Here is a 24906-nt window from a genome sequence, read left to right on the forward strand (position 1 = left end):
ATATAATAAAAAACAACAATAAACACAAATTAACATCCACCACAGTGTATCCTCCAAGCACCTCCTCACTGTGGTGGAGGCAAAAATCTTAGGGTTACTGTCTCTTCCCTCCTCTTCTCCCTCTGCGCTGAGGCGATTCCCCACCGGGCGATGGCACAAACAGTCCCGCGGCTCACCGAACCCCGCGAACGGGCCGGTTCAAACACCGCGGCCCGGGGGTGGTCGAAGCTGCCGCCCTCCAGTCCAGTGGACGCAGCCGCTGGCCCGCGGCTGAACCCAGGACTCAGGTCGCCGCCGCCAGAACGCCGTCCCAGCCACCGGAGCACCGTTCCAGCCCCGAGCCGGATCGCCCTCACGTGAGTGCCGCTCCTCCCTCGAGCTGGGCCACTCCGACGGGAGTGCCATTCCACCTCGGGCTGGGCCACTCCGACGGGAGTGCCATTCCACCCTCGGGCTGGGCCACTCCGACGGGAGTGCCGTTCCACCTTGGGCTGGGCCACTCCGACGTGAGTGCCGTTCCACCTCGAGCTGGGCCACTCCGACGGGAGCGTCACAGCCCCTCACGAGAGAGTCTCAGCCCCTCGTCAGGCCGCCCTCACGGGAGCGAGCCCAGTGCAAGTCCTGACAGGCTCTGCCTCCGGAGCCTCGAGGTCGCCAGCTCCGCCATTAGGCCACAGCGCAGACGGAGGCAGAGAAGGGGGATACGACAAAAAGATAATAGACAATAGGTGCAGGAGTAGGTCATTTGGCCCTTCGAGCCAGCCCCGCCATTCAATGTGATCATGGCTGATCATCCCCAATCAGTACCCCGTTCCTGCCTTCTCCCCATATCCCCTGACTCCGCTATTTTTAAAGTGTTTAAACATCAGGAAATGTATTGATACAGCAAGAAAAATTAATCATCAGGGGCAGAAACGGCAGGATCTTAGGTACTTGGCAAAAAAGGACCCGAGGTGAGATCACAACATTTGTCGAAGATTTGTCGCAGGTTGTTATGATCAGGAACATATTGCCAAAGAAGGATGGTGAAATAGTAATAGAGGAAGGAGAAATGTAGAAATAACGGAAGGGCAAACAATAGTAACATCACAGAGAAAGGACATCAGGATTGCATGTGAAGTCAGAGGGTGTTGTGTATATGGAACTAGCTGTTGGAGGAAGTGGAAGGGACAGGTACAATTACAATATTATAGAGGTACAGTAGAGACAGGTGCACATCCTCCCTTCTCTGCTAGGTTTTCACACACAGTGGTACAGAGGTAGATTTGCTGCCTTACAGCGCCAGAGACCTGGGTTTGATCCTGACTATGGGTGCTGTCTGCACGTTTCTACGTTCTCCGTGTGATCCTCATGAGTTTTCTCCGGGTGCTCCTGTTTCCTCCCACATTCCAAAGACTTGTAGGTTTGTAGGTTAATTGGCTTCTGCAAATTGGAAATTGTCCTTAGTATGTACGATAGTGCTGGTGTACTAGGCGATCACTGGTCGGCACGGACTCGGTGGGTCGAAGGGCCTGTTTCAATGCTGCATCACCAAAGTAAAGTCCATTACTGCATTTCGATCGCAAGCTGTTGTTGGTATTTCCATTCGGGATTCCAGAAGCTGGGAGTGCAGGAAGCATTTCCGGGGGCTTTTGTCTCATTCGTTTGGCAGAAGCAATAGATAGGTCGGACTAGCAACGGTAAAGCTATTTTACTTCGGAGTCTATTTTACTTACTACGTGAAGAACCCCGCCAGGACGCATGCGTGTCATATCGCTTTCACGCTTGCGAAACGACAGGCGGGGTGGAGCGTTCCCCCGCAGCGGTAAGTTTGAAACCGCGACCTGCAGGTAAGTGATTTACTCTGCGGTAGTTTTTGTCCCCGCGCTGTTTTTACACAGGGGGGGAAGCTGGACAAAATAGTGTCCACAAGTGCTGCGAGTAAAGCTGGCTGGGGAGGACCACGAAGTTGCGGGAGCCAGCAGCAGCTGAAGGCACAAGCCCCGTAAGGGATCAGCTGTGCCGACTTTTGGTCCCGCGCCGGCCAGAACACCACGGCCGGGCGGGAGACTATTCAGATGGGGCCGTCGACTTTTGACAAGTCGAAAACGGCAGGAGGCGGGGTGGAACGACGTTCCCCCGTAGCGACAATTTAAACCCAGGACCTGCAGGTAAGAGCTGCGGTCTTTTTGTGTTTTCCCATCCTGATTACAGGTGGAGAAACCAACGGGCTGCGACAAAGCTGGTGGGCTAGCAGCGGCCAGCGGCACTTGAATCACCTATAATGTGATCAGCTGTGCCCGATGTCGCCTCCGCACCGGCCAGATCCACTCCGCGGCCGGGCGGTAAGGCAAGACAAAAAAACCCCCATCAAAGCCGTGGACTCAGAGGAGTCCGACTTTGAGCAGCCGTGGGTGGCCAGCGACCGTGAGCGCTGGAGCCGGATGGAGCGGTGTGTGGAGCATTTGCTCCAACGTGACAGGCTCCGGGAGATGGAGTCAGGTCACAGTGGGCTCTATGGCAAACCCACAGCAGTCTCAACAACAGCTGCTGGTGAGCTTCTACAGGTCAGCCATTGAGTCAGTTCTTACATACTGCATCACAGTATGGTACTCTGGCTGTACCGCAGAGAACAGGAAAGCTCTCCAACGCGTCATCAAGACTGCTGAGAGGATCACTGGCACCCAGCTCCCCAGTCTGGATGACATCTACCGGACCCGCTGCATCCGGAGGGTCAAGGGCATCATTAGAGACAGCACACACCCTGGACACTGTCTCTTCACCCTCCTGCCCTCAGGAAGACGATACAGGACACTGAGCGCCCGCACGACAAGACTGAAAAACAGCTTCTACCATAGAGCTGTGACACTACTGAACTCTATCCCCCTCCCACACTGATCCCCCCCCTCTCTCTCACACACCCGCCAATACTCCTGTATGTTTATGGTTATAGTTAAATTTTTTAATAGTTCTTTTTTTAAATTGTATTTTTTATACTTATATTCCTGTGCAGCTGGAGGACTGCTCCAACAGAATTTCGTTGTCTTGTACAATGACAATAAAGATTATCTAATCTAATCAGTACCTCTTGAAGGGCTGCACAGTGCTTCTACCTCATCAGAGGGGAGCACTGCGGGTCAGTTCTGGGCTGATCTGGAAGAGGGGTTCGCAGAAGAAAAGTCAAGTGTGCAGGGGTGCAGGAACAAGAACACCTACTGGACATGGTGTCCAACTTCATACAGCCAGACCAGACTGGCCAAAACCTGGAGCAAAAGCTAGCTGCCAGTATAGACTATATGTCTCTAAACCAGCTACAAGAACAGGCTGTACTGGACACATCAAGACACCGATACTACTATTTGGAGGCAACCTATCGAAGCAAGTCAAGGAGCTCGATGAGGAAGCAAAAACCCTGGGACATTAAAAGGGACTCCATCAAAAACGCACTACAGCCATAGACAGCACCCCTACGCACCCACCAGTAGAGCAGAACTGACTGGTGAAAGCTCGAAGGCCCGGTACACAAAACATGAGTCTTTTTTAGGCCATGGCCCAGGCCGGCCTTCCTGGAAAATACGCGAACCTCCAACGTCAACCAAACCACAAATCCAGACACCAGCTCATCAACATCAGCGAAGAACTTACAAAAAGAAGTAAACCTGCCACTGGTAACTATGGAGGTAGGTGGGTCTGGTTCCCTATAAAATACAGGGAGCATGGAGGTTGGGGGGGAGAATACACTCTTTTCTGAATGCATGGAGCAAAGGTGTAATTGAAAAAACCCAACACGAACCACTAGAATTCGTGTCCAATATATTTACCAAAAACAAAAAGATGGTGGTTGTCGCATCATCATAGATCTGACCAAATTGAATACATTTGTACAATATATTCATTTCAAAATGGAAATCTTTGTTACTGCTAAACAATTAATTTCCAAAGGTTACTTCATGGCCAGCATCGATTTAAAAGATGCTTACTATTCAGTGCCTATATGAGGTGACCACAGATGTTACTTAAAATTCAACTGGATGGGACAGCTCTGGCAGTATACAGCACTACCAAATGGCTTATCATCAGCCCCAGGCTGTTCACAAAAATTTTGGAACCAGCCCTAGCTTTTCTACGGAAACAAAAACACATGGTCATGGCATATCTAGATGACATACTTATTGTGGGCAAAACTTTGGAATTGGCCAAACAAACTGTAACAGCCACAAAACAGTTATTTGAAACTGGGGTTTATTATCCATCCAGTTAAATCTAAATTAACGCCTTCCACTACTATGGACTATTTGGGGTTCACAATTGACTCAGTTCACATGTCGGTGACTTTGCCAAAGGGAAAGGCTATAGACTTAATAGAGGCTTGCAATAACCTCATTGACATCAGTAACCGTCCATCAGATTGGTAGCAAAAGTAATTGACAAAATGGTGGCTGCTTTTCCAGCCACACAATTTGGACCTTTACATTACCAAAATTTACAGAGAGCAAAAATACAAGCACTCAAAATCAATGCTGGTCATTTTGACAGACCAATGCAGCTACCAATCAAAGCTATAATGGAACCAAAATGGTGGATAGATAACATTTGGCTTTGTTTCAATCCAATCATTGTCAGTAACCCTTATATGGTGCTACAAACTGATGCCAGTGCACTTGGTTGGGGTGCCACCAATTCCATCTCCAGCTGTGGAGGTAGATGGACTGCTCAGGAGGCATCATTATTACTAACACTGGCCATAAACTACCTGGAAATGTTGGGTGCATTCTATGGCCTAAAGTCATATTGTACTGGATCATATCACCAGCATGTTAGACTACAGGTAGACAATACCACCGTGGTAGCATATATCAACCACATGGGTGGAAACAAATCGACATCATGTGACAATCTGGCTAATACAATTTGGCAGTGGTGTATCCAGAGAGATATTTGGATATCAGCTACTTACCTAGCAGGTAAACTAAATTTAGTGGCAGACACCAGGTCACGCAAATTTAATGAAAACACCGAATGGATGTTGAATAAAAAGTATTTGCTGATATTACAGCACGATATGGGGAACACCAGATATCGATCTATTCGCATCCAGGCTTAATCACCAGTTATCAAATTATGTTTCATGGGAACCAGACCCTGGGGCAGCGGCGACAGATGCATTTTCGCTGCATTGGGGGGGAAATTGTTTATTTATGCATTCCTCCTTTCTGCCTCATCAGTCGGGTATTAAGGAAAATACAGCAGGACTCTGCGTCTGGTATTTTGGTAGTACCCGATTGGCCTACTCAACCATGGTTCCGTGATAATGAACATGGTATTAGAACCATGTATCACCATCCCGAATAGACCAGACTTGTTGGTTCATCCCGTAACAAGGGATAGCCACCCATGCCATAACCATTTGAATTTATTAATTTGTAGAGTTTAAAAATACCTCTACTACAGCTGGGACTGACGGACCGAACAGTGAACATGATTTCGGCGGCCCAAAGACGGTCCACCAAAAAACAGTATCTGGTCTATATCAGGAAGTGGGAGATGTATTGTAACAAAAACACCATCACCTACAGAGATATGAACATCCCGTCTGTTCTGGAATACCTGGCAGGCCTCCATTATGATGAGGGGCTCAGTTATAGTGCCATCAACTGCGCCAGAAGTGCCTTATCGACTTATCTTTTGCAAGGAACAGAGCGTCACTCTGTTGGAACTCACCCACTGGTAACAAAACTTATGAGGGGAATTTTTAATACCAATCCCCCAAGAACCAGGTACTCCCAAATATGGGATGTGAGTATTGTCCTGAAGATGCTCAGGAATTGGTCTCCAGCAACAGCTCTGTCCCTACATAGACTGACATTAAAAACAGTCATGCTAATGGCATTGGTCACGGCACAAAGGGTACAGTCATTACATAAATTAAGACTGGACACATGACTTCTTCATCTAAAAACGGTACATTTCATATTTATGAATTAGTGAAACAGAACAGACAGGGATCAGCGGGCCTCAATATCGAATTTAGGTCTTACCTAACAGATGATCGTCTCTATATAGTAAAACATTTGTCGTTATATATGGAGAAAACGAAAATCATCAGAGGCAATGAGAAGGCACTTTTAGTCAGCCATAAGCAACCACACAAAAAAGTATCGGTCCAGACCATCTCAAGATGGCTGAAACAGGTTCTAACACAGGCTGGGGTGGATACTAATATTTTAAATCTCATTCCACCAGGGCTGCAGCTACATCGGCAGCTATGCAGTTGGATGTACCAATGGACCAAACGCTCAAGGCAGCAGGATGGTCAGGGGAAAAAACATTCCAACTATTTTATCATAAACCAGTCATTAAACCTGGAACATTTGCAGAAACAATTTAAGTTCTGTAATTTAATTACCCCATAAATAGGGGTTATAATTTGTGTTAATAAATTCATGGATTTCAATGTCGGATTCATGTCTAAAATATGTTGACACAATTCCTCCTACAGTCATCAAGGCAGATGTGATGCATGGACTCGTTTCCACGGCATGAAATCACAGAGCTTTAAAATCTTCACGTAGTCACTAACGTGACTCCGAAGTAAAATAGTAAGATTAAACGAGAACTTACCAGTTTGAAGTTTGATCGTTATTTTATGAGGAGTAACGTTGAGGGATTACGTGCCCTCCGCTCCCACCCTTGATCATATACTTAACTGGTATCTCTTCTCTAATCTTACTATGTTTAGTCATTACAGTTATCTGTGATTTCACACCGCTGCTTTGAAGAATGACACGCATGCGTCCTGGCGGGGTTCTTCACGTAATCCCTCAACGTTACTCCTCATAAAATAACGATCAAACTTCAAACTGGTAAGTTCTCGTTTAATCTTACTATTTAACCTGTCAACATCGATTAAAAATGCCATTGGCTGTCGGAGCTGGATTACAGGCCTCGAGCACTCAAACTGTAAACTGCAAGAATAATTTGTTTTGTTTTTAAAGAGGTGCTGGAAACAAAGCTAATCAGCATATTCACAAGGGAATTGAAGGGGTATTATCATAACCACAGAAACAGGCCCTTCAGCTCATCAAGTCAGTACCAACCAAACACCAATTGACAATAATCCCATTTCATTCTAACCACATTCCCATCAATACCCCTTTTGTCACTGACCTGCACAGTGGGGAAATTTAGAATTACACACACACACACACACACACACACACACACACACACACACACACACACACACACACACACACACACACACACACACACACACACACACACACACACACATATATATATATATATATTTGGGATGTGAGCGTAAACCAGAGCACCCAGAATAAACCCATGTGGTCACGAGAAGAACAGGCAAACTCCACATGGACAGCACTGGGATACCCAAGGTGAAGCCGCTGATAGTGCAATCGGATGAATGAAGTTAATAAGAAATTAGCAACCACTCAATTGGCCAAATCGTCACCTTCTGCATTGCAACAATTCTATGGCTTTAACAACATCACAAGGATAGCTTTCACCATGGTCTGAGTTTCTACCCAATGTCTGTAGCCTTAGTAATTCTTAATTCTGCTCAGATACACGATTGAACTCTGCCAGCTTAATGTTGACAACAGCATATGGGAGCTAACAAATGTCTATAGTAGCATTACCATTTAGCTGTGCCTGACTCTTCTCAATCTAATTGGGATGGCTGATCGGAGACACAAGAGACTGCAGATGCTGGAATCTGAAGCAAAAACAAAATAAATCACTGGAAGAACTCAGTGTGTCAAGCAGCATCTGTGGAGGCAGAGGGTGGCCAATGTTTCTGGTCGAGACCCTCTTCAGGACAGGGAAAGCAATTTGTCAAACCCTTCAGCCCTCTGTGAACCGGAGGACATAGGTTTAAGATGAGAGGGGAAAGATTTAATAGGGTTCTGAGAGGCAACTTTATGGGTGTATGGAACGGGCTGTCGGTGGAGGTAGTTGAGGCAATGCTTAAGAATCATTTAGGCAGGTTCATGGATAGGACTGGTTTAGAGGGATATGGGCCAAACTCAGGCAGGTGGGACTAGTGTCAGTCAGTGTTGGCCAGTGTGGGCAAGTTGGACCCATTTCCACACTGAAAGACTCTATAATATTGCAATTCTATTAGCTGCAGCAATGTTTGTACACTTGAGAAATAATGAAGAATGCTGTGCCTTTATATGGTGCCTTTTACAACCTTTTGTTATCCCAAAGACGTCACAGTCAACTGAGTACTTTTAAAGCATAGTCCCTGTTGTTAATTTCAAAGCTTAGCAATCAATACCATACAAAGCAAAGTCCAATAGTGGCATTAGAATATAGAGCACAGGAACATGCCTTTGGTCCACAATGTTCCCCACGCTAAATCTAATCGATATTACTATAAGTCTGATCTTGACCACTTCCTGTTGTTCTGTATATTGATTTTAGAAAAAACGCTGCCACTTATGGCTGTGATTTTGGCCATCTTACTCAGAGTCCCCCTCCGCTGCGCAGGTCAAGAGGATTTTCCCCATCGATGAAAAATAAAAGTTATTAGTGTTTAAAAAATGTTGAGATTCTCTCTCCTGAAGGCTACGCCCCTTCCGGAGGAACTATAAAACCCGGAAGTGTTGAGTGCCTCAGTCAGTCTCTGCAGGATGGGGGAGCGAGAGGGTCATGTCTCTCAGTCTGAGCTGTGAATGACACTGAACACATGTCTACTGAATTGTGAGTGGTTTTACTGATCTGTCAGTGTCCTTAATGTGGTTTGAAAATATAGTTTGGAAATGCTAAAGCTGTGTTGCCTTTGGTTTGGAAATTCTAAAGCTGTGTTCCCTTGGTTTGGAAATGCTAAAGCTGTGTTGCCTTTGGTTTAGAAATGCTAAAGCTGTGTTGCCTTTGGTTTGGAAATGCTAAAGCTGCCTTGCCTTTGGTTTGGAAATGCTAAAGCTGCTAAAATGCTAAAATTGCCTTGCCTAATTAAAATTGTTTTGACTGATTAAAGTTGCTTGCCTTATTAAAATTGCCTTGCCTAATTAAAGTTGCCTTGCCTAATTAAAGTTGCCTTGCCTTCTATATAATTAAAAGTTTAATCTTGGCCACTTCCTGTTTGTGCTTTATGTTGATTTTAGAAAAAACGCTACCACGTACAGCTGTGATTTTTGGCCATCTTACTCAGAGTCCCCATCCGCTCATCAGGTGCTGAGGATTTTTCCCATCAATGAAAAATAAAAGTGTTATTAGTGTTTAAAAAATGTTGATATTCTCTCCCCTGTCAATCACGCCATGAAGGCCACGCCCCTTCTGGTGGGAGAGGGACTATAAAACCCAGAAGTGTGGGTGTGGCTCAGTCTTTGCAAGACGGAGGAGGGAGAGGTCACGACTCGCTGTCTTTAGTGGCTTTGCACCCTGCTTAAAATGGTATGAAACTGCACTTGAATTTGGTGGCCTTGCACCCTGCTTGAAGTGGTAAGAAACTGCACTTGAATTTGGTGGCCTTGCACTCTGCTTGAAATGGAATTTCAAGGAATAGCCGTGAGTCAACTGCCAGCCCACCAGCCATGAGTGAGTGAGCTGCCAGCACAACAGGCTTGAGTGACTGAGCCGCTTGCCCAAGAATCCATTTGGCCCATAATGTCCATACTAGCCCTCTGGAAACCAGTCCCTTCAGCCCACAACACCCATACTAGCACTCCAGAAATCCCCCCCCACTGGCCACCAATATTGGAATTGGTGGAGAGGTGGAATATTGCGTTGGGGGACCAGCCCTCCCTTGTGATGCTGGGACCCAACGGGTCTAATATCAGTTAAACTAAACTCCGCTGCCTGCCCATAAACAATATCCATGTGCCTATCAAAGGCCTCTTGAATGCCTCGATCACATGTGCCTCCACCACCACCCCTGGCAGCACATTCCAGGCAGCCACGACTCAGTGTAAAAAAAAAAAACTTGCCCCATACATCTCTTTTAAACTTTGGTTCTCTCACCTTAAAGTTATGCCCTTTAGTCTTTGACATTCCTATACTGGGGAAAAAAAGATCTGAATGTCTACTCCATCCATGCCTCTCAATTTCATAAACTTTATCAAGTTTCCCCTCAAACTCTGGTGTTCCAGAGAAAACAATCTGTGTTTGCCCAACCTCTCCTTATGACTTTAGGGATGGTTTGCTTACTCATGTGAAATGTAGATGCTTTTTTGTTTAAGTTTTTCGAGAAGGCTGACGTTGCTTCAGTTTACATCTTAAACACGGCAGCTCTAACATTGGACTGACGTATGGAGGATATCCTGCAATGTCCATTTGGATTGTTATTTTTTTTGCTTAGATCTTTGGAATGGGACTTGAACTCATGGTCTTCTGACTCAAAGGCAAGTGCATCATAACTGAGCCACAGCTGATACATGAAGCTTGACTTTGGTTGGTCGGTTTCCATGTAAATGTCGCATCAAACAGACCTTGTAGCCAGAGCGGAACAACATTTGTGTTACAGTGAAAGGTCAAGTACAAAATCTCAACGTTGTGTAGCCCGTGATTGATTTGAAAGGAGAGACAAGAGAGGAAATGTCAATATAAGCTCGTCCCTCCAGCTAAAATGTACTTGCTGTAATTAAGTGCTCCTTGCCAAGACACGTCTATCAACAGTGACAGTTTTACTACACGCCTTTCAGTTCTTTTCTCTACACACTCTCTGCAAAATGCCATTCGGCATCATTGCACCTTGTTGACCTCAGCAGGTGTTTGGAAATATTGTTGGAGCTGGAGGGCGGACGTTTGTATCGGATCGCAGAAATCATGGAAAATTTACAATGCTCAAGGAGATTCTTTCTTGTGTCTGCGTTGGTCAAGACAAGAGCAGCTCAACAATCTCTCCATTCAGCAGTAGGTCAGTTGCACAGCAGGTCATGGGGCTTCAAGTATTGGGCTGAAGATGTCCTGGTTGGGTTGCTTCTGGGCCTGGCCAAGGTGGCCATCCGCGAGTCACGAGCCGGCTGCCTGCCCCCGTTTCAGGGTCACATTCACGCCCGGATGGTTTTAGAGAGGGACTATGCGCTGTCCACGGGCACCCTGGGGGGGGGGGGGGGGGGGGGGTGGGGGGGGTGGTGGGGGAGGGGGGGGGGGGGGGGGGGGGGATGCTCAACGGACCCCAGGGCGCCCGTGTACAATGCATAGTCACCAGGGAAATAGTTTTTTAATAGTATATTTGATTTTGAAGAACATTTGTTTGATGTATTATGGTGGTGGGTTTTGATTTGAATGATTTCATATTGTACATATTATTGTAAATAATTGAATAAATTAGTTTTGTATATTAAAAAGAGTCTTCAAGTAAACATCCAAGCACCATTTACATGGTGTGTGGGTTACTGCCTCTACCACACTTTCAGGTGATGATGCCCAGACCCATATCACTCCTCGGATGAAAAATATTCTCATCACCCTTCCAATCTTGCCACCATTTGTTTTAAATCTGAGCTCCTTGGTTTCTGCCAGGGGAAATAGGTCTTCTATATTTGTTTCACATAGGCTTCTTAAAAACATTAATTGGGTCACCTCTCAAAATGTTTTGTATCAAAGGGGACAGTCTTTCCAGTATTTCCCAATGGCTAAAACTCTCCAGACCTTGTAACATCTTTGCAAACCTTCTCATCAACGTCTTCAGTGCAAATCAGTTCTTCTGTCAAGCGGTACACAATACTCCATCTGTGGTAAACTAATGCTCCATGTGAAGCTTACACCCCACCTCTAAAGTTATAGGAGGAGAACTAGGCCTTTCGGCCCATCTAGTCTACTCCATCATTCAAACATGGCCGATCAATCATTTCCTCTCAACTCCATTCTCCTGCCTTCACCCCGTAACCTTAACATCCTTAAAAAAAAACTCATGTTGCACATCTGCGTTAATAAAGGAAATCCTGTAAAGCCGTCTTAACCATTTTATTGAAGTGTCCTGCTTTCTTCAAGGACCTGTGGACATACTGTATATTCAAAAGGCCATTCTGTTCCTCCATACCACTCAATATCCTCCCATTTGTTGTTCATTTCTTTGCCCTGTTGCAGTTTGTCACGTGCCTTTGCTCATACTCTTGATCATTACATTCCATTTGCTACTTTCCCACCCAACTCACGAGACGATCCATATTTTCCTGCAGACTTTGGGCAGTTTGGTGGCACAGTGGTGGAGTTGCTGCCCTACAGCGCAGACCCACGTTTGATACGACTACAGGTGCTGTCTGAATGGAGTTTATACGTTCTCCTGTGAACGCGTGGGTTTTCTCCGGTGCTCCGGTTTCATACGGTCATAAGTGATAGGAGTAGAATTAGGCCATTTGGCCCATCAAGTCTATTCTGCCATTCAATCATGGCTGATCTATCTCTCCCTCCTAACCCCATTCTCCTGTCTTCTCCCCATTACCTGTGACACCTGTACTAATCAAGAATCCATCTATCTATGCCTTAAAAATATCTACTGACCTGGCCTCCCAGCATTCCGTGGCAAAGAATTCCACAGATTCACCTCAGAATAAAAAAATGTCTCCTCATCTCCTTCCTAAAAGAATGTTCTTTAATTCTGAGACTATGACCTCTAGTCCTAGGTTAATTGGCTTCTGTATATTGCCCGTGGTATGTAGGGTAGTGCGAGTAAACGGGGTGATCACTGGTCGGCGTGGACCCGGTGGGCCGAAGGGCCCATTTCCACGCTGAACCTCTACAGTCTGATGATTCTACCACCACCACTAGTCTGCTTGGATCAGACACTCTTTTATTTTTTTGATCATCTGACAAGGCGGCACCTTGGAAAAAAATATTGCTAATATCCATGTCGTTTAATCAAAATCACTTCACTGCCTCCTCACACCTTTTGACCCCAATTTGGCTTTGAGGGCAAAGCTAGGCAACAGTTTCATAAAACATAAGCAAGATTAAGGCGGCTGAACTGTGAGGAAGCTGCAGGGTATTTCTACTGGTGAGAGCGTCTCAGAAACAGTCAGTCACTGCAGCTTGAGATGAGAAAGAATTCCTTCTCTGCGATGATAGAGTGTCTTTGGAATTCTTTATTCCTGAGAGCAGCAGAATTCAATTCCTAGCGTGAATTCAAGACTGAAATTTGTCTTTTGTATAAGAGGCAAATTTTATGTTTATGGCCTTTAATGAAATGTAATTCAATGGAAAAGTCAATTCATCATCTCTCCACAGCTACAACCGGCCAGCTGAGTATTTCCAGCATTTCTGACAATCAGGCTGGAAAATGGAGTGAAGGCCAATGATCAGTCATGATCTTATTGAATGGTGAAATAGGCTTTCATCTTACATTCTTCCAAATGCCACAGTTTCAAACCCATGTACACCAAATGCAGGAATAACCTCGCCAAGGTCAGTCTTCTCCGAAGAATTAAAACAAATTTTATTTGATGGAAAAATAAAGGACCTGCAGATACCAATTTACAAAATAAAGTGCTGAAGTTACTCAGCAAGTCAGGCAGTATCCCTGGAGAATGTGGATAGGTTTGGCCTTCATTAGTCAGAGTATTGAGTATAGAAGTTGGGAGGTCATGTTGCAGTTGTATAAGACGTTGGTGAGACCGCATTTAGAATAACGTGTTTAATTCTGGGCACCATGTTATAGGAAAGATATTGTCAAGCTTGAAAGGGTTCAGAAAAGATTTATGAGGATGTTGCCAGGACTAGAGGGTGTGACTATAGGGAGAGATTGAGTAGGCTGGGTCTCTATTCCATGAAGCGCAGGAGGATGAGGGGAGATCTTTGAGAGGTATACAAAATCATGAGAGAAATAGATTGGGTAGATACACAGAGTCTTTTACCCAGAGTAGGGGAATCGAGGACCAGAAGACGTAAGCTCAAGGTGAAGAGGAAAAGATTTAATAGGAATCCGAGAGGTAACTTTTTCATACAGATGGTGGTGGGAGTATGGAACAAGCTGCCAGAGGAGGTAGTTGAGGCTGGTGCTATCCCATTGTTTCAGAAACAGTTGGACAGGTACATGGATAGGACAGGTTTGGAGGGTTGTGGACCAAGCGCAAGCAAGTGGGACATTGGGACAGTAGCTTGGACATTGTTGGCCAGTGTGGGTGAGATGGGCCGAAGGTCCTGTTTCCACACTGTATTAATCTATGACTCTATCTACAGTATGACCAGGTGACATTTTGGGTTGGGACCCTTCTTCAGATGGATCTTGACCTAAAACGTCACCTATCCATGTTCGCCAGAGTTACTGTCTGACCCGCTGAGTTGCTCCAACACTTTATTGTCTAATTTTATCAAACCTGTGCTTTCAATTGAATTAAAGTTTTTATGGAGAGAGAAACTGAGTTAATGTTTCAAGTCAACGAGAAACCAGCTGATAATGCAAGAGATCCAAGTTCAATCCTAAATCAGATCCTGACGAAATGGAGTTTCTCCCCCATGACCAAGTTGGGCGGTGAGTCGGTCTCCCAAAAAGAGAGAGAGAAAAAAGCTGTATTCTGATTTGATTCTGCTAAAAATGCAGTTCTATGGCTAAATAATCTCTCTAAATAGCACTTGCCAACCTTTTCAAATTCTCTTTGGTATCTGTGACTGTATCAGATGAGCAATATAATGGATTGCTCACCTGATAATCTATCAGAAAAAGTGTAGTAAAAAAAATGATCACATTAGATATGCCTATGGACAAGTAATTATGCCTCTGTCCCACTTAGGAAACCTGAACGGAAATCTCTGGAGACTTTGCGCCCCACCCAAGGTTTCCGTGCGGTTCCCGGAGGTTTTTGTCAGTTTCCCTACCTGCTTCCCACTACCTGCAACCTCCGGCAACCACCTGCAACCTCTGGGAACCGCACGGAAACCTTGGGTGGGGCGCAAAGTCTCCAGAGGTTTCCGTTCAGGTTTCCTAAGTGGGACAGGGGCATTATGGCATCCACCTTCCACTGTAACACAACAAAACCACCATTGATCAACAATTAAATCCAAAAAATATTATACCTCTTGTATTCCTTTAAACTTACAATCTTATTGATGTTGTCTAAATACCATTAATTTATCCTGTCTTCTCTCAGTCATTTTACCCTGGTGCTCCCCCCCACCCCCATCTTAGTCCATGGTCATTTTCTGGAGCATAGCAAGTTTTAAAGAGACTACACATTGCTATGCATCTGATCTATTTGATCTCAATGAAATAAAAAATATTTAAATATTTGTGTGTTTAGAACGCCTTCCACTCAAAAATGCATAAACACTATTTACGACACTTCAGACTGAAGTACTCCTAACATCTTCTGACAGCTGTGGAAGCACTAAGTGGAGTGCCAAGTGACTTCACAAGGAGACTTGTAACTCTATGCTCAAGCAGATGTTCTTGGCAGTAATAGTCAGGAGCGTGGATAGATTAATTGTTGAAAGCTATGAATGACGAATGAGCAAATTTCATTTTAATCGTGCAGGAGTTACAGTTATGGAAACACTCTGCTGACTACTTTAACATTAGCAGTAATTAAAACATTACAGAGGGTGTGGAAAGCAAAGTTTGGGATAACCTGCATATAAAAAATGCGGACTGATTGAAATATAACTGATGAGCAGAACTTTGAAAACTGATATTCGGCACGGTTGGAAATCTGGAGTAACTTGCTTTAAACATCTTCCGCTGTCTTTTCCTATTGGAAGTAATGGGAGACAGACAATGAGAGCCGAGGAGGAGGAATTTCTTTAGCCAGAGGGTAATGAATCTGTGGATGCCGAGTCATTAGGTATTTTGAAAGTGGAGATTGATAGGTTCTTGTTTAGTAAAGGGCCTGTCCCACTTGGACGACCTAATTGGAGAGTTTAGAAGAGTTTGAAAAAATGAAATGTTGAAGACCTCCTTCGATCGTGTAGAAGACCTCCTTCGATCTCCTTCGACTGTGTTGAAGACCATCTACGACTAGCTATGACTAACTTCGGGAAAATTGGACACCGAATAGTGGAGAGTGAAGACAACCTCCTTCGATCTCCTTCGACCTCCCTTTGATGATGATGAAGACTATCTATGACTACCTTCGACTACCCTCGATTACCTACGACTAACATGCCGCCTAATACGACCTACTACGACTAAACCTACGAGTAAAAAAAGTATCGATTTTTTCCATGGCGACATTTATTTACTCGCGGGCATTTTTCAACAGTGAAAAATACGGCGCGACCTAGCTGAGGCCTTGAGTACACGGAGATTACCCTCGAGCATGAAGGAGAGTTACAAAGACCTCCTACGCTAAGGGCATCAAATGTTACGGGGAGAAAGCGGGAGAATGGGATTGAGAGAGAAAAATAGATCGAAAGGTGGAACAGACTTGATTGGCCGTGACCTATTTCTGCTTCTATGTCTTATGGGTGCATTGAGGCCCCCCCTCAATGCACCAGGGGGGGGGGGGGCTTAGAGATAGAAATGTGGGAGATTTTCAAATGATTGTTACTCCAACTAGAAGGCGAAACAGTTGCCTGAGGGTTGCTGCTTGGACAGATACCTGTCAAAACATGCATGCATTATTTAAATATTGGAACCATTACCAAAACAGTTTTTAACACAGATCTGCATTGACCTTCATAGTGTAAGTGTGGTATTAAATATTCAGTGTGATCTGGACAACTTTGATATTGATGCCATTTGAAGATAAAGCATACATTGGTGAATACTGGCACAAAGAACATGACCATGACGGCAAAGTGAACAGCTATAACCCCTGCGTGGAGGGTGGAGGACGGAGGACAATATTGGGCACAATTCCAGAACCAGGAAGCTGGGAATCATGTGGAAATTTAAACAGGGCGAGCTAAGGTGTTTAGCTTGTTAGGGAATTATTAGGGGAATCTGGTCCATAACAAATGGACAAACACTCTGAATTATGTCAGAAGCACCTTAACCAAATTTCTATTTGGCAACAGCATCAGAGACTGAGCAGGACTGAATGGGAAATGTCCCTCATTACCAGGACAGTAGATAGACAAAAGTTCACAAACCAAACAAACATGTTCTTAATGTTTGTCTCCACATACTTGGTATGTGTTCAATGTCGAAAAGAAACATCATTTGTACACAAATAACTCCCGACAATGTAAAAAGTAAAACACTGGACATACTTGACGTCGCTGAAGACATTCATCTGCAGTTTCAGAAGATGAGCCAAATCTTCCATCAATTCCAGGCCTTTCTTTACACTCAGGGGGCTGTAGGGAGAAAGGAGGGGGGGGGGGAGGAAAATACAATGCCAACAATAAGAGTTCATTAATAGCTGCTGAGCTAAAGATCCCCACTGAGCCCTCACCTTCGACCTTTTGGGAGTGCAATCAGCAACACATTATATCCTTGTCAAACTGCAAGGATAATGGCAAGGGAATTGGGGTCAGGTGCTGCTTAGGGCACGATGAATAACCCAAATTCCTCACCAATCATAAATACAATTAGCTGCAGATGGAACTAACATAAAAATGCATCTTAGACAGTCTTTGTCTATTAACAAACAGAAAATAGTTAAACTTATCATGATGTTTTAATTTCAACTGTGGGATATAGGCCAATTAAAACACACCCATTTTATAAATAAAGCTTTGGTTAAATGTTGCTGCTCAAACTTATTTAAGTGTTTCAATTTTTCCATCCAGCTCTTTTTACAAGTATCTCGGGTCAACTGAAATTGATTTACAGTTTAAAGATTAGAGATACAGTGCGGAAACAGGCCCTTCGACCCACGGAGTTCGAGCCGACCTGCGATCCCAGTACACTAACACTATCCTCTGCACACACTCGGGGCGATTTACAATTTTACCAACCCAATTAACCTACAAACCTGTACGTCTTTGGAGTGTGGGAGGAAACCAGAGCTCCCGGAGAAAACCCACGCAGGTCACGGGGAGAACGTACAAACTCCGTAAAGACAGCACCCTTAGTTAGGATCGAACCCAGGTCCCTGGCAACCCTACAATGTTGTGCCCAAATGATAATGAGAAAATTAAGAGATAATTTAGAATGTGTATTCTGTCAGGGAGTGTTGGATTTCCTACTCCTATCTTTGCAGTAGATTAATTGTTCCATGTCTCTTGCTTGTCGCTGGATACATGGGTTCCAGCAGCAAAGAGAGCAGTAGAGGAACAATGGAATTCGACGCAAGTTCTTTCCTAACTAGTGCGAAGCAATCTTGCACATCATATCTAAAATTTGGATTTTTTTTTAGACTGGTCATTATTTGCTAATTATTATATTCTTTGTCAAGGCATCACTTTCTGAAAATGTCATGGGCCAGAACCATTCACATTTCCCCAGTTTTGGGGTAGAGTCCTTAATGATCTTTTCTTTCAGCATCGATCAGAATTTGCTGATTTGTTGCTGTCTCACCTCTGTATGAGGAACAGACACTGAAGATCGGTGATATCCTGGTGAACAGTGCCCAAGGACAGGATGAATTGATACTATAAATTAGCCTCAAAATAGTTCTTTCTCTGGATAATGCTGATCTTGTTCTAGGTTGCCCTTAGGTCCTTACTGACATCTTTTCCTTGTTTCTACTCATATCAACACCAGCAAATTATGTGTAGGAAAGAGCTGCAGATGCTGGTTTAAATCGAAGATGGACACAAAATGCTGGAGGAACTCAGCCAGACAGGCAGCATCACTGGAGAGAAGGGTGACGTTTCGGGTCGAGACCATTCTTCAGACTTAAGTTACTCCAGCATTTTGTATCTACCAGCAAATGATGTCCAAGATTCAAATGAAGAAAACACTTAATTCACAAAAAGCTCTTAAATTTACAAATCGCCAGTGTGACTCGTTTCTTGGTCTTCAGAGACAGAGGGATTAGCAGCCATCTATCTTTTCTTATTATTATATCTACTAGATATCATTCTCATTAATCATTTGAACACTTTTTCTAATATCTTTATAGACTGTACTCCAACTGTGGGAGGAGGATTACCAAGGTATTTATGAAAGCCATTGACTTAAAATCAATAACCCAGAAATCAGAGATGCAAAGGTATTTCGGAGTGCTGGTGCACAAAAAGTTCATTTCAAGTCGAATCGGCTTGAATACATAAATGGGGATGTAATGCTGAGGATCTACAAGGTGCTGGTTTGGAGTAATGTGAGCAATTTTGGGCACCATATCTGAGGAAGGATGTGTTGGCTCTGGAGAGGGTCCAGAGGAGGTTAACAAGAATGATGCCAGGAATGATTGGGCTAACATTTGATGAGCGTTTGACGGCACTGGGCTTGTACTCGCTGGAGTTTAGAAGGAAGAAGGGGTACCTCATTGAAACTTTGCGAATAGTGAAAGGCTTGGATACAGTGGATGTGGAGAGGGTGTTTCCACTAGTGGTAGAGTCTAGGACTGGAGGTCAGAGCCTCAGAATTTAAGGACTTTCCTTTAGGAAGGAGTTGAGGAGGAGTTTATTTCATCAGAGGGTGGTGAATCTATGGAACTCATTGCTACAGAAAGTTGTGGAGGCCAATTCAATGGATATTTTTAAGGCAGAGATCGATAGATTCTTGATTAGTACGGGTGTCAGGGGTTATGGGGAGAAAGCAGGAGAATGGGGTTAGGAGGGAGAGATAGATCAGCCATGATTGAATGGCGAAGTAGACTTGATGGGCCGAATGGCCTAATTCTGTTCCTATCACTTATGCCATTATAATGTGTTAATTATGTTTGGCTCTCCGTGGATATGGCCTGATCTGCTGTATTTCTGGCAGTTTCTGTATTTATCCCCTGAGAATCATCTCTGTTCCATCCACAGGAAACCCAGTCTAGGTGATTGGACATCACTGCTGAGTGGTGTCTATGAGAATTTACTTTTTTGTTAAACGGGTAATAGTTCCAAGACTTACTTTTGCTTTGTCACAATATATCCACACAGGTCGCTTTTTGAGGATTCTATGTCCAGGCGCAAGTCCCCATGCTGAGAATTTTTCTTCTGAGATTCCTTGTACATAATAATCTCATCAACCTCCCGATCATCAAAGTCTGACCCATCTTCTAAGCCAACAATGCCACTTTTGGACTTCCTGGCATTGGACACCTCTCTGGTGATAGTGTTGCTTTTTACGTTCTCTAATCCAACAGTTCCACTGGATAAGAAGCCATATCTTTTGACTTGGTTCCCATGAGAGTTGATGAACAAGGGCTCAAGACCCAGAACTTCATTAAGACTTTTCTTCTCTTCACTGCTCATCTCCTCTGTATTGTGAAATTTCCTCTGTGATAAGGAATAATGAATATTGGTTAATATTAATCCGCATTGATCAGTTTAATTTCTTTAAATACTTAACTACAAGAGACTGAATACAGAGGACAGACTCAGTTCCACATGGCCATGCACAAAGTAAAACATTATCTTTTCATGCGTTAACATGAGCATTCGAAGGCACTGGACATGTATGTACTCACTGGCGTTTGGAAGGATGACGGGGACATCATTGAAACTACCGAATAGTCAAAGGCCTGGATAGAGTGGATGTGGAGAGGATGTTTCCACTAGTGGGAGAGTTTGGAACTAGAGTCCATAGCCTCAGAATAAAAGGATGTTCCATTAGAAAGGAGATGAGGATGAATTTCTTTAGTCAGAGGGTGGTGTATCTGTGGAAATTTATTTTTTTCATATAAAATTTTAACAAAGCAATGTTTAAGCTTCAGTCTTGGATTTTGTTGACTCTCCATGTTGACATATGTGGAGGCCAAGTCAATGGATATTTTTAAGGCAGAGATGGATAGATTCTTGATTAGTAAGGGTGTCAGTGGTTATGGGGTGAAAGCAGGAGAAGAAAAGATAAATCAGCCATGATTGAATGGCAGAGTAGACCGTTGGGCTGAGTGGCCTAATTCTATTATCACTTAATGGATGCATTCAATTCATATCTACCAATTCAGTATATATTGTATTAAAGGTACGTTAGCGCAGTGGTGCAGCGGATAGTGCTGTTGCCTTGCAATTCCGGCAAACTGGGTTTGATCCTGACCATGCAGTGATTCTGTACTCAGTGTGGATGTTCTCCCTGTGACGGTATGGGTTTTCCTCGCCCTCGTTGGTTTTCACCCATATCCCAGGGCATGCTTGTTGGTTGGTTAATTGTCCACGTAAATGACTTCTAATACGGCTCAGTGGGAGGAAGAGAGTTAGCGTACAGTTAATAGGCATGTTAGCGTGCAGTTAATAGGCATGTTAGTGTGCAGTTAATAGGCATGTTAGTGTGCAGTTAATAGGCATGTTAGTGTGCAGTTAATAGGCATGTTAGCGTGGAGTTAATAGGCATGTTAGTGTGCAGTTAATAGGCATGTTAGTGTGCAGTTAATAGGCATGTTAGTGTGCAGTTAATAGGCATGTTAGTGTGCAGTTAATAGGCATGTTAGGGAGGAGTTAATAGGCACAGGGAAATGAATGGGGAAATGTTATTGCTCAGAGTCTGCATTTACCCAATGGACTTCCTCTCAGTCACAAGGACAAATGAAATTCATTTCCTTGTGTGCTCAAATCTAACAAGCTAATTTTTGTGCTGGATACTCTTACTGAATAATTTCACTTAACACTTAGGCCACACTATAAAAACGTAATCAGTTCATTAACATGATGGAAAGGTTATTTAAAAGGGAAAAGTACTCCCAGTCTCATTTTAATAGTGATGAAGTGCAGTAATAAAGGGAGCATCTACGTTAAAAAAAATCCCACGCAGTGAATGATCGATCATTCTCAACATAATTAGCACTTTTTAAAGTGGTGATATTAAACACTACAATAGCTCCCAGAACAGGAAGTGGTCTGCACTTCACTTTCATCTATATTTTGGACCAAACCAATCTCAACAGCAAAAACAATTACATAATGTCATACAGGAAGCATGGGATGCCTAGGAGACACAAGGAACTGCAGATGCTGAAAACTCCCCCTCCCCCTTTCAACCATTTCCCCACACTCCAGCTTTGCACTTCACTCCTCCTTTTAGAAACATAGAAAATAGGTGCAGGAGTAGACCCTTCTGAAAGGCTGCCCGACCATTACCCCCCCCCCCCCCCCCCACCACCACAAATGCTGCTTGACTTGCAGAGTTCCTCCAGCACTCCGTAGTTTGCTTAAGATTGCAACATCTGCAATTTCTTGCGTCTCAAGAGACAAAACAAGTTAGTCTGCGTTAGCATAGCAAATTGGTCTGCATTGCAGAGAAGGTAGAGGAGGGCAATGGATGAAACAAAGGGAAGATTTCTTATCGGATGGAATAATAGTTATTAAGAAGCAAAATAGTTCTCAAGTCAGAAATGCATTCACAAACCATTCGCACAAGTCAGAAGATGCCCCCAGAGGTCTTTGTCCCATTGGAATAGATAGTCTAGAGAAGCATTTGAAATCTCGTTTTGCCATTCTCAATAAAGCTGATACTAATAAATTTAGGCAGAGCTAATGATATGCTGATTTAAAAATGTTAATTTTTTTTGTTTAGCTTAAAGATACACCATGGAAACAGGCCCTTCGGCCCACCGAGGCTGTGCCCACCAGCGATCACCCATACACTAGTTCGATCCAATACACTAGGGACAATTTACAGAAGCCAATTAATCTACAAACCTGCACTTCTTTGGAATGTGGGAGGAAACCGAAGCACCCAGAGAAAACCAATGTGGTCACAGGGAGAACATGCAACCTCCGTACAGAAAGAACCTGTAGTCGGGATCGAACCGGGGTCTCTGGCACTGTACGCCAGTAAATGTATTGCTGCGCCACTGTACTGCCCCGATAGTATGTAAAATCTTGCAACAATGTTTTAAATGCTATTGACAGTTTTAAAAAGCACACGGATGGCGTGTGTCTAGATGAGATTCTCAAAATAGACATCAGCGTGTTAACTGGCATGTATTATGGTTGGGTTTGATGTGGCAAAATTCCAGCTGGTGCCAAGAACAGACACCTGCAGCCCAGAATTTCTATTCCGCTGATCACCCAAAAGCTTGCTCATTGTTGTCAAGCGGGAAAGGGTGCATTGAAGAATAATGAGGATGTTGCCAGGACCCGAGGGCCTGAGCTATGTGGAGATGTCGAGCAGGCTAGGACTCCATTCCCTGGAGTGCAGGAGGATGAGGGGTGATCTTATAGAGGTGTTCAAAATCATGAGAGGAATAGATCGGGTAGTCGCACAAAGACTCTTGCCCAGAGTAGGGGAAATCAAGAACCAGAGGACATAGATTTAAGGTGAGGGGGGGGAAAGATTTAATAGGAACCTGAGGGGTAGCTTTTTCACACAAAACGGTGGTTGGTATACGGAACGAGCTGCCGGAGGAGGCAGTTGATGCAGTGTGGGCAAGTTGGGCCAAAGGATCACTTCAAGGACTGATCCCCTGTGTTAAGAGCACTTCTGTGGAGAACTTTAGCTTAGTTTATTATTGTCACATGTGCCGAGGTACAGTGAAAAGCTTTGGCTTGCATGTTATCCAGTCAAAGACAAGACTATACAGTATATAGGGCGACCCAGAGGCACAGCGGTAGAGTTGCTGCCTTACAGTGCCAGACACCCAGGTTCGATCCTGTCCACGAGGTGCTGTCTGTATGGAGTTTGTACGGTCTGGTCTCCCTGTGACTACGTGGACTTTCTCCGCTTTTCCTCCCACACTCCAAAAACGTACAGGTATTTAAGGAAAATCTGGAGGGGACCGTTCAGATGCCTGATAAAGGCTGGGAAGGGCAGGAGCGCCTTTGAGGAACACCTGCACTTTTGGGAGTCCTGCAATGCTTCCAAGTGTGAACATAAAAGGGCACCCACTCCACTGGTAGAGTCTCTCTTAACTTCTACCATGTTATGTGTAGAATTCGCTGCAAGTTTTTTTGGTTTGATGTCTCTCCACTCATTCCATCTTGCCTTTCACCTGGTTCCACAGGGCAATAAGCTTGTTCTGTGGCAAAGCAACACAATGCCACAATTTCTCATTGGGGTCAATCCCAACCTCAGGCACCGTTTGTGTTGGAGACCCAGGCACTCGCTGTGACTGCATGGGTCTCCTCACAGTGCTGCATCTTCCACTCTTATCTCATAGATGTGCAGGTGGGTGGATTGAGCAAAACACAAAGTGCTGGAGGAATTCAGCAGGTCAGGCAAACAGGAGAGGGAATGGACAGGCTGAAGAAGGGTCCCAACTTGAATCATCGCCCATCCATTCCCTTCCTGGGTGTTCCTCCAGCACTTTGTGTTTTTTTCCTTAAGATTCCAGCACTCTCCTGTGTCTCCAAGTTGGTTGGTTAATTGGCTGCTTTAAATTACCCCCTGCATTGTAGGCAAGTATTAGAATTTGTGGGGGAGTGGAGTGGAATAATTAAAAATATGGGATTAACGTAGATTTGGTATTGATGGACTTGCTGGGTCAAAGGGCCAGTTTCTGTGCTCAGACTGATAATTGAAAATGTTAACTGTTTCTCTCTCCACTGATGCTGCCTGACTTGCTGAGTGTTTCCATAACTTTCTATTTTTAAATAAATGGCCTCGAACCATATTATAGATCGCCAAGAAGTATTGTATCTGCAGGATTTCTTCTGATGGATCTGGCAACTGAAGTTTGAAGGTGAAGCTGCTGAAACAAGCTGGGGCTGTGCTGACTGGGATCCCTGCGTGGGTCAGTTTCTTTAGAGGTTGTAATGCAGTAATGCGTTGAAACGATTTAGCAATGACTTATGGAGCAATGTGTCTAACCCTTCAAGAACATGCAGTGCCGGCATTGCTAACAGCTGGTTCTTCCAGCAATGAAATGATGCCATTAAGAGCAATGTGTTCCAAATTCCCACCATGTACGAATGTTCAAAATTAATATACCATTAATACCTCTTGTAATTCAAGTGCCAGGAGAGTACCACCAGGAAACATGAAATTCACTCACGAGATAATTTATACCCCATTAACTACTGACATTAACTCTTCTAAAA

At 44.2% G+C, this 24906-nt stretch overlaps 1 protein-coding gene across 2 annotated transcripts in view; it reads right to left on the reverse strand.

Moving 5' to 3' along the window:
* The window catches only part of ptprn2 (protein tyrosine phosphatase receptor type N2), a 761696-nt gene that overhangs the window by 465198 nt on the left and 271592 nt on the right, over window positions 1-24906 (reverse strand). For both annotated transcript variants that reach the window (XM_033044535.1, XM_033044525.1), the window contains exons 9-10: window positions 19841-20208; window positions 17101-17187 (exon numbers count right to left, since the gene is read on the reverse strand). In XM_033044535.1, coding sequence (XP_032900426.1) covers window positions 17101-17187; window positions 19841-20208 — 455 coding nt within the window. The remainder of the gene's footprint in view (window positions 1-17100; window positions 17188-19840; window positions 20209-24906) is intronic.

This window comes from Amblyraja radiata, chromosome 2, assembly GCF_010909765.2.
Source record: "Amblyraja radiata isolate CabotCenter1 chromosome 2, sAmbRad1.1.pri, whole genome shotgun sequence".
In the NCBI taxonomy this organism is placed as follows: domain Eukaryota; kingdom Metazoa; phylum Chordata; class Chondrichthyes; order Rajiformes; family Rajidae; genus Amblyraja; species Amblyraja radiata.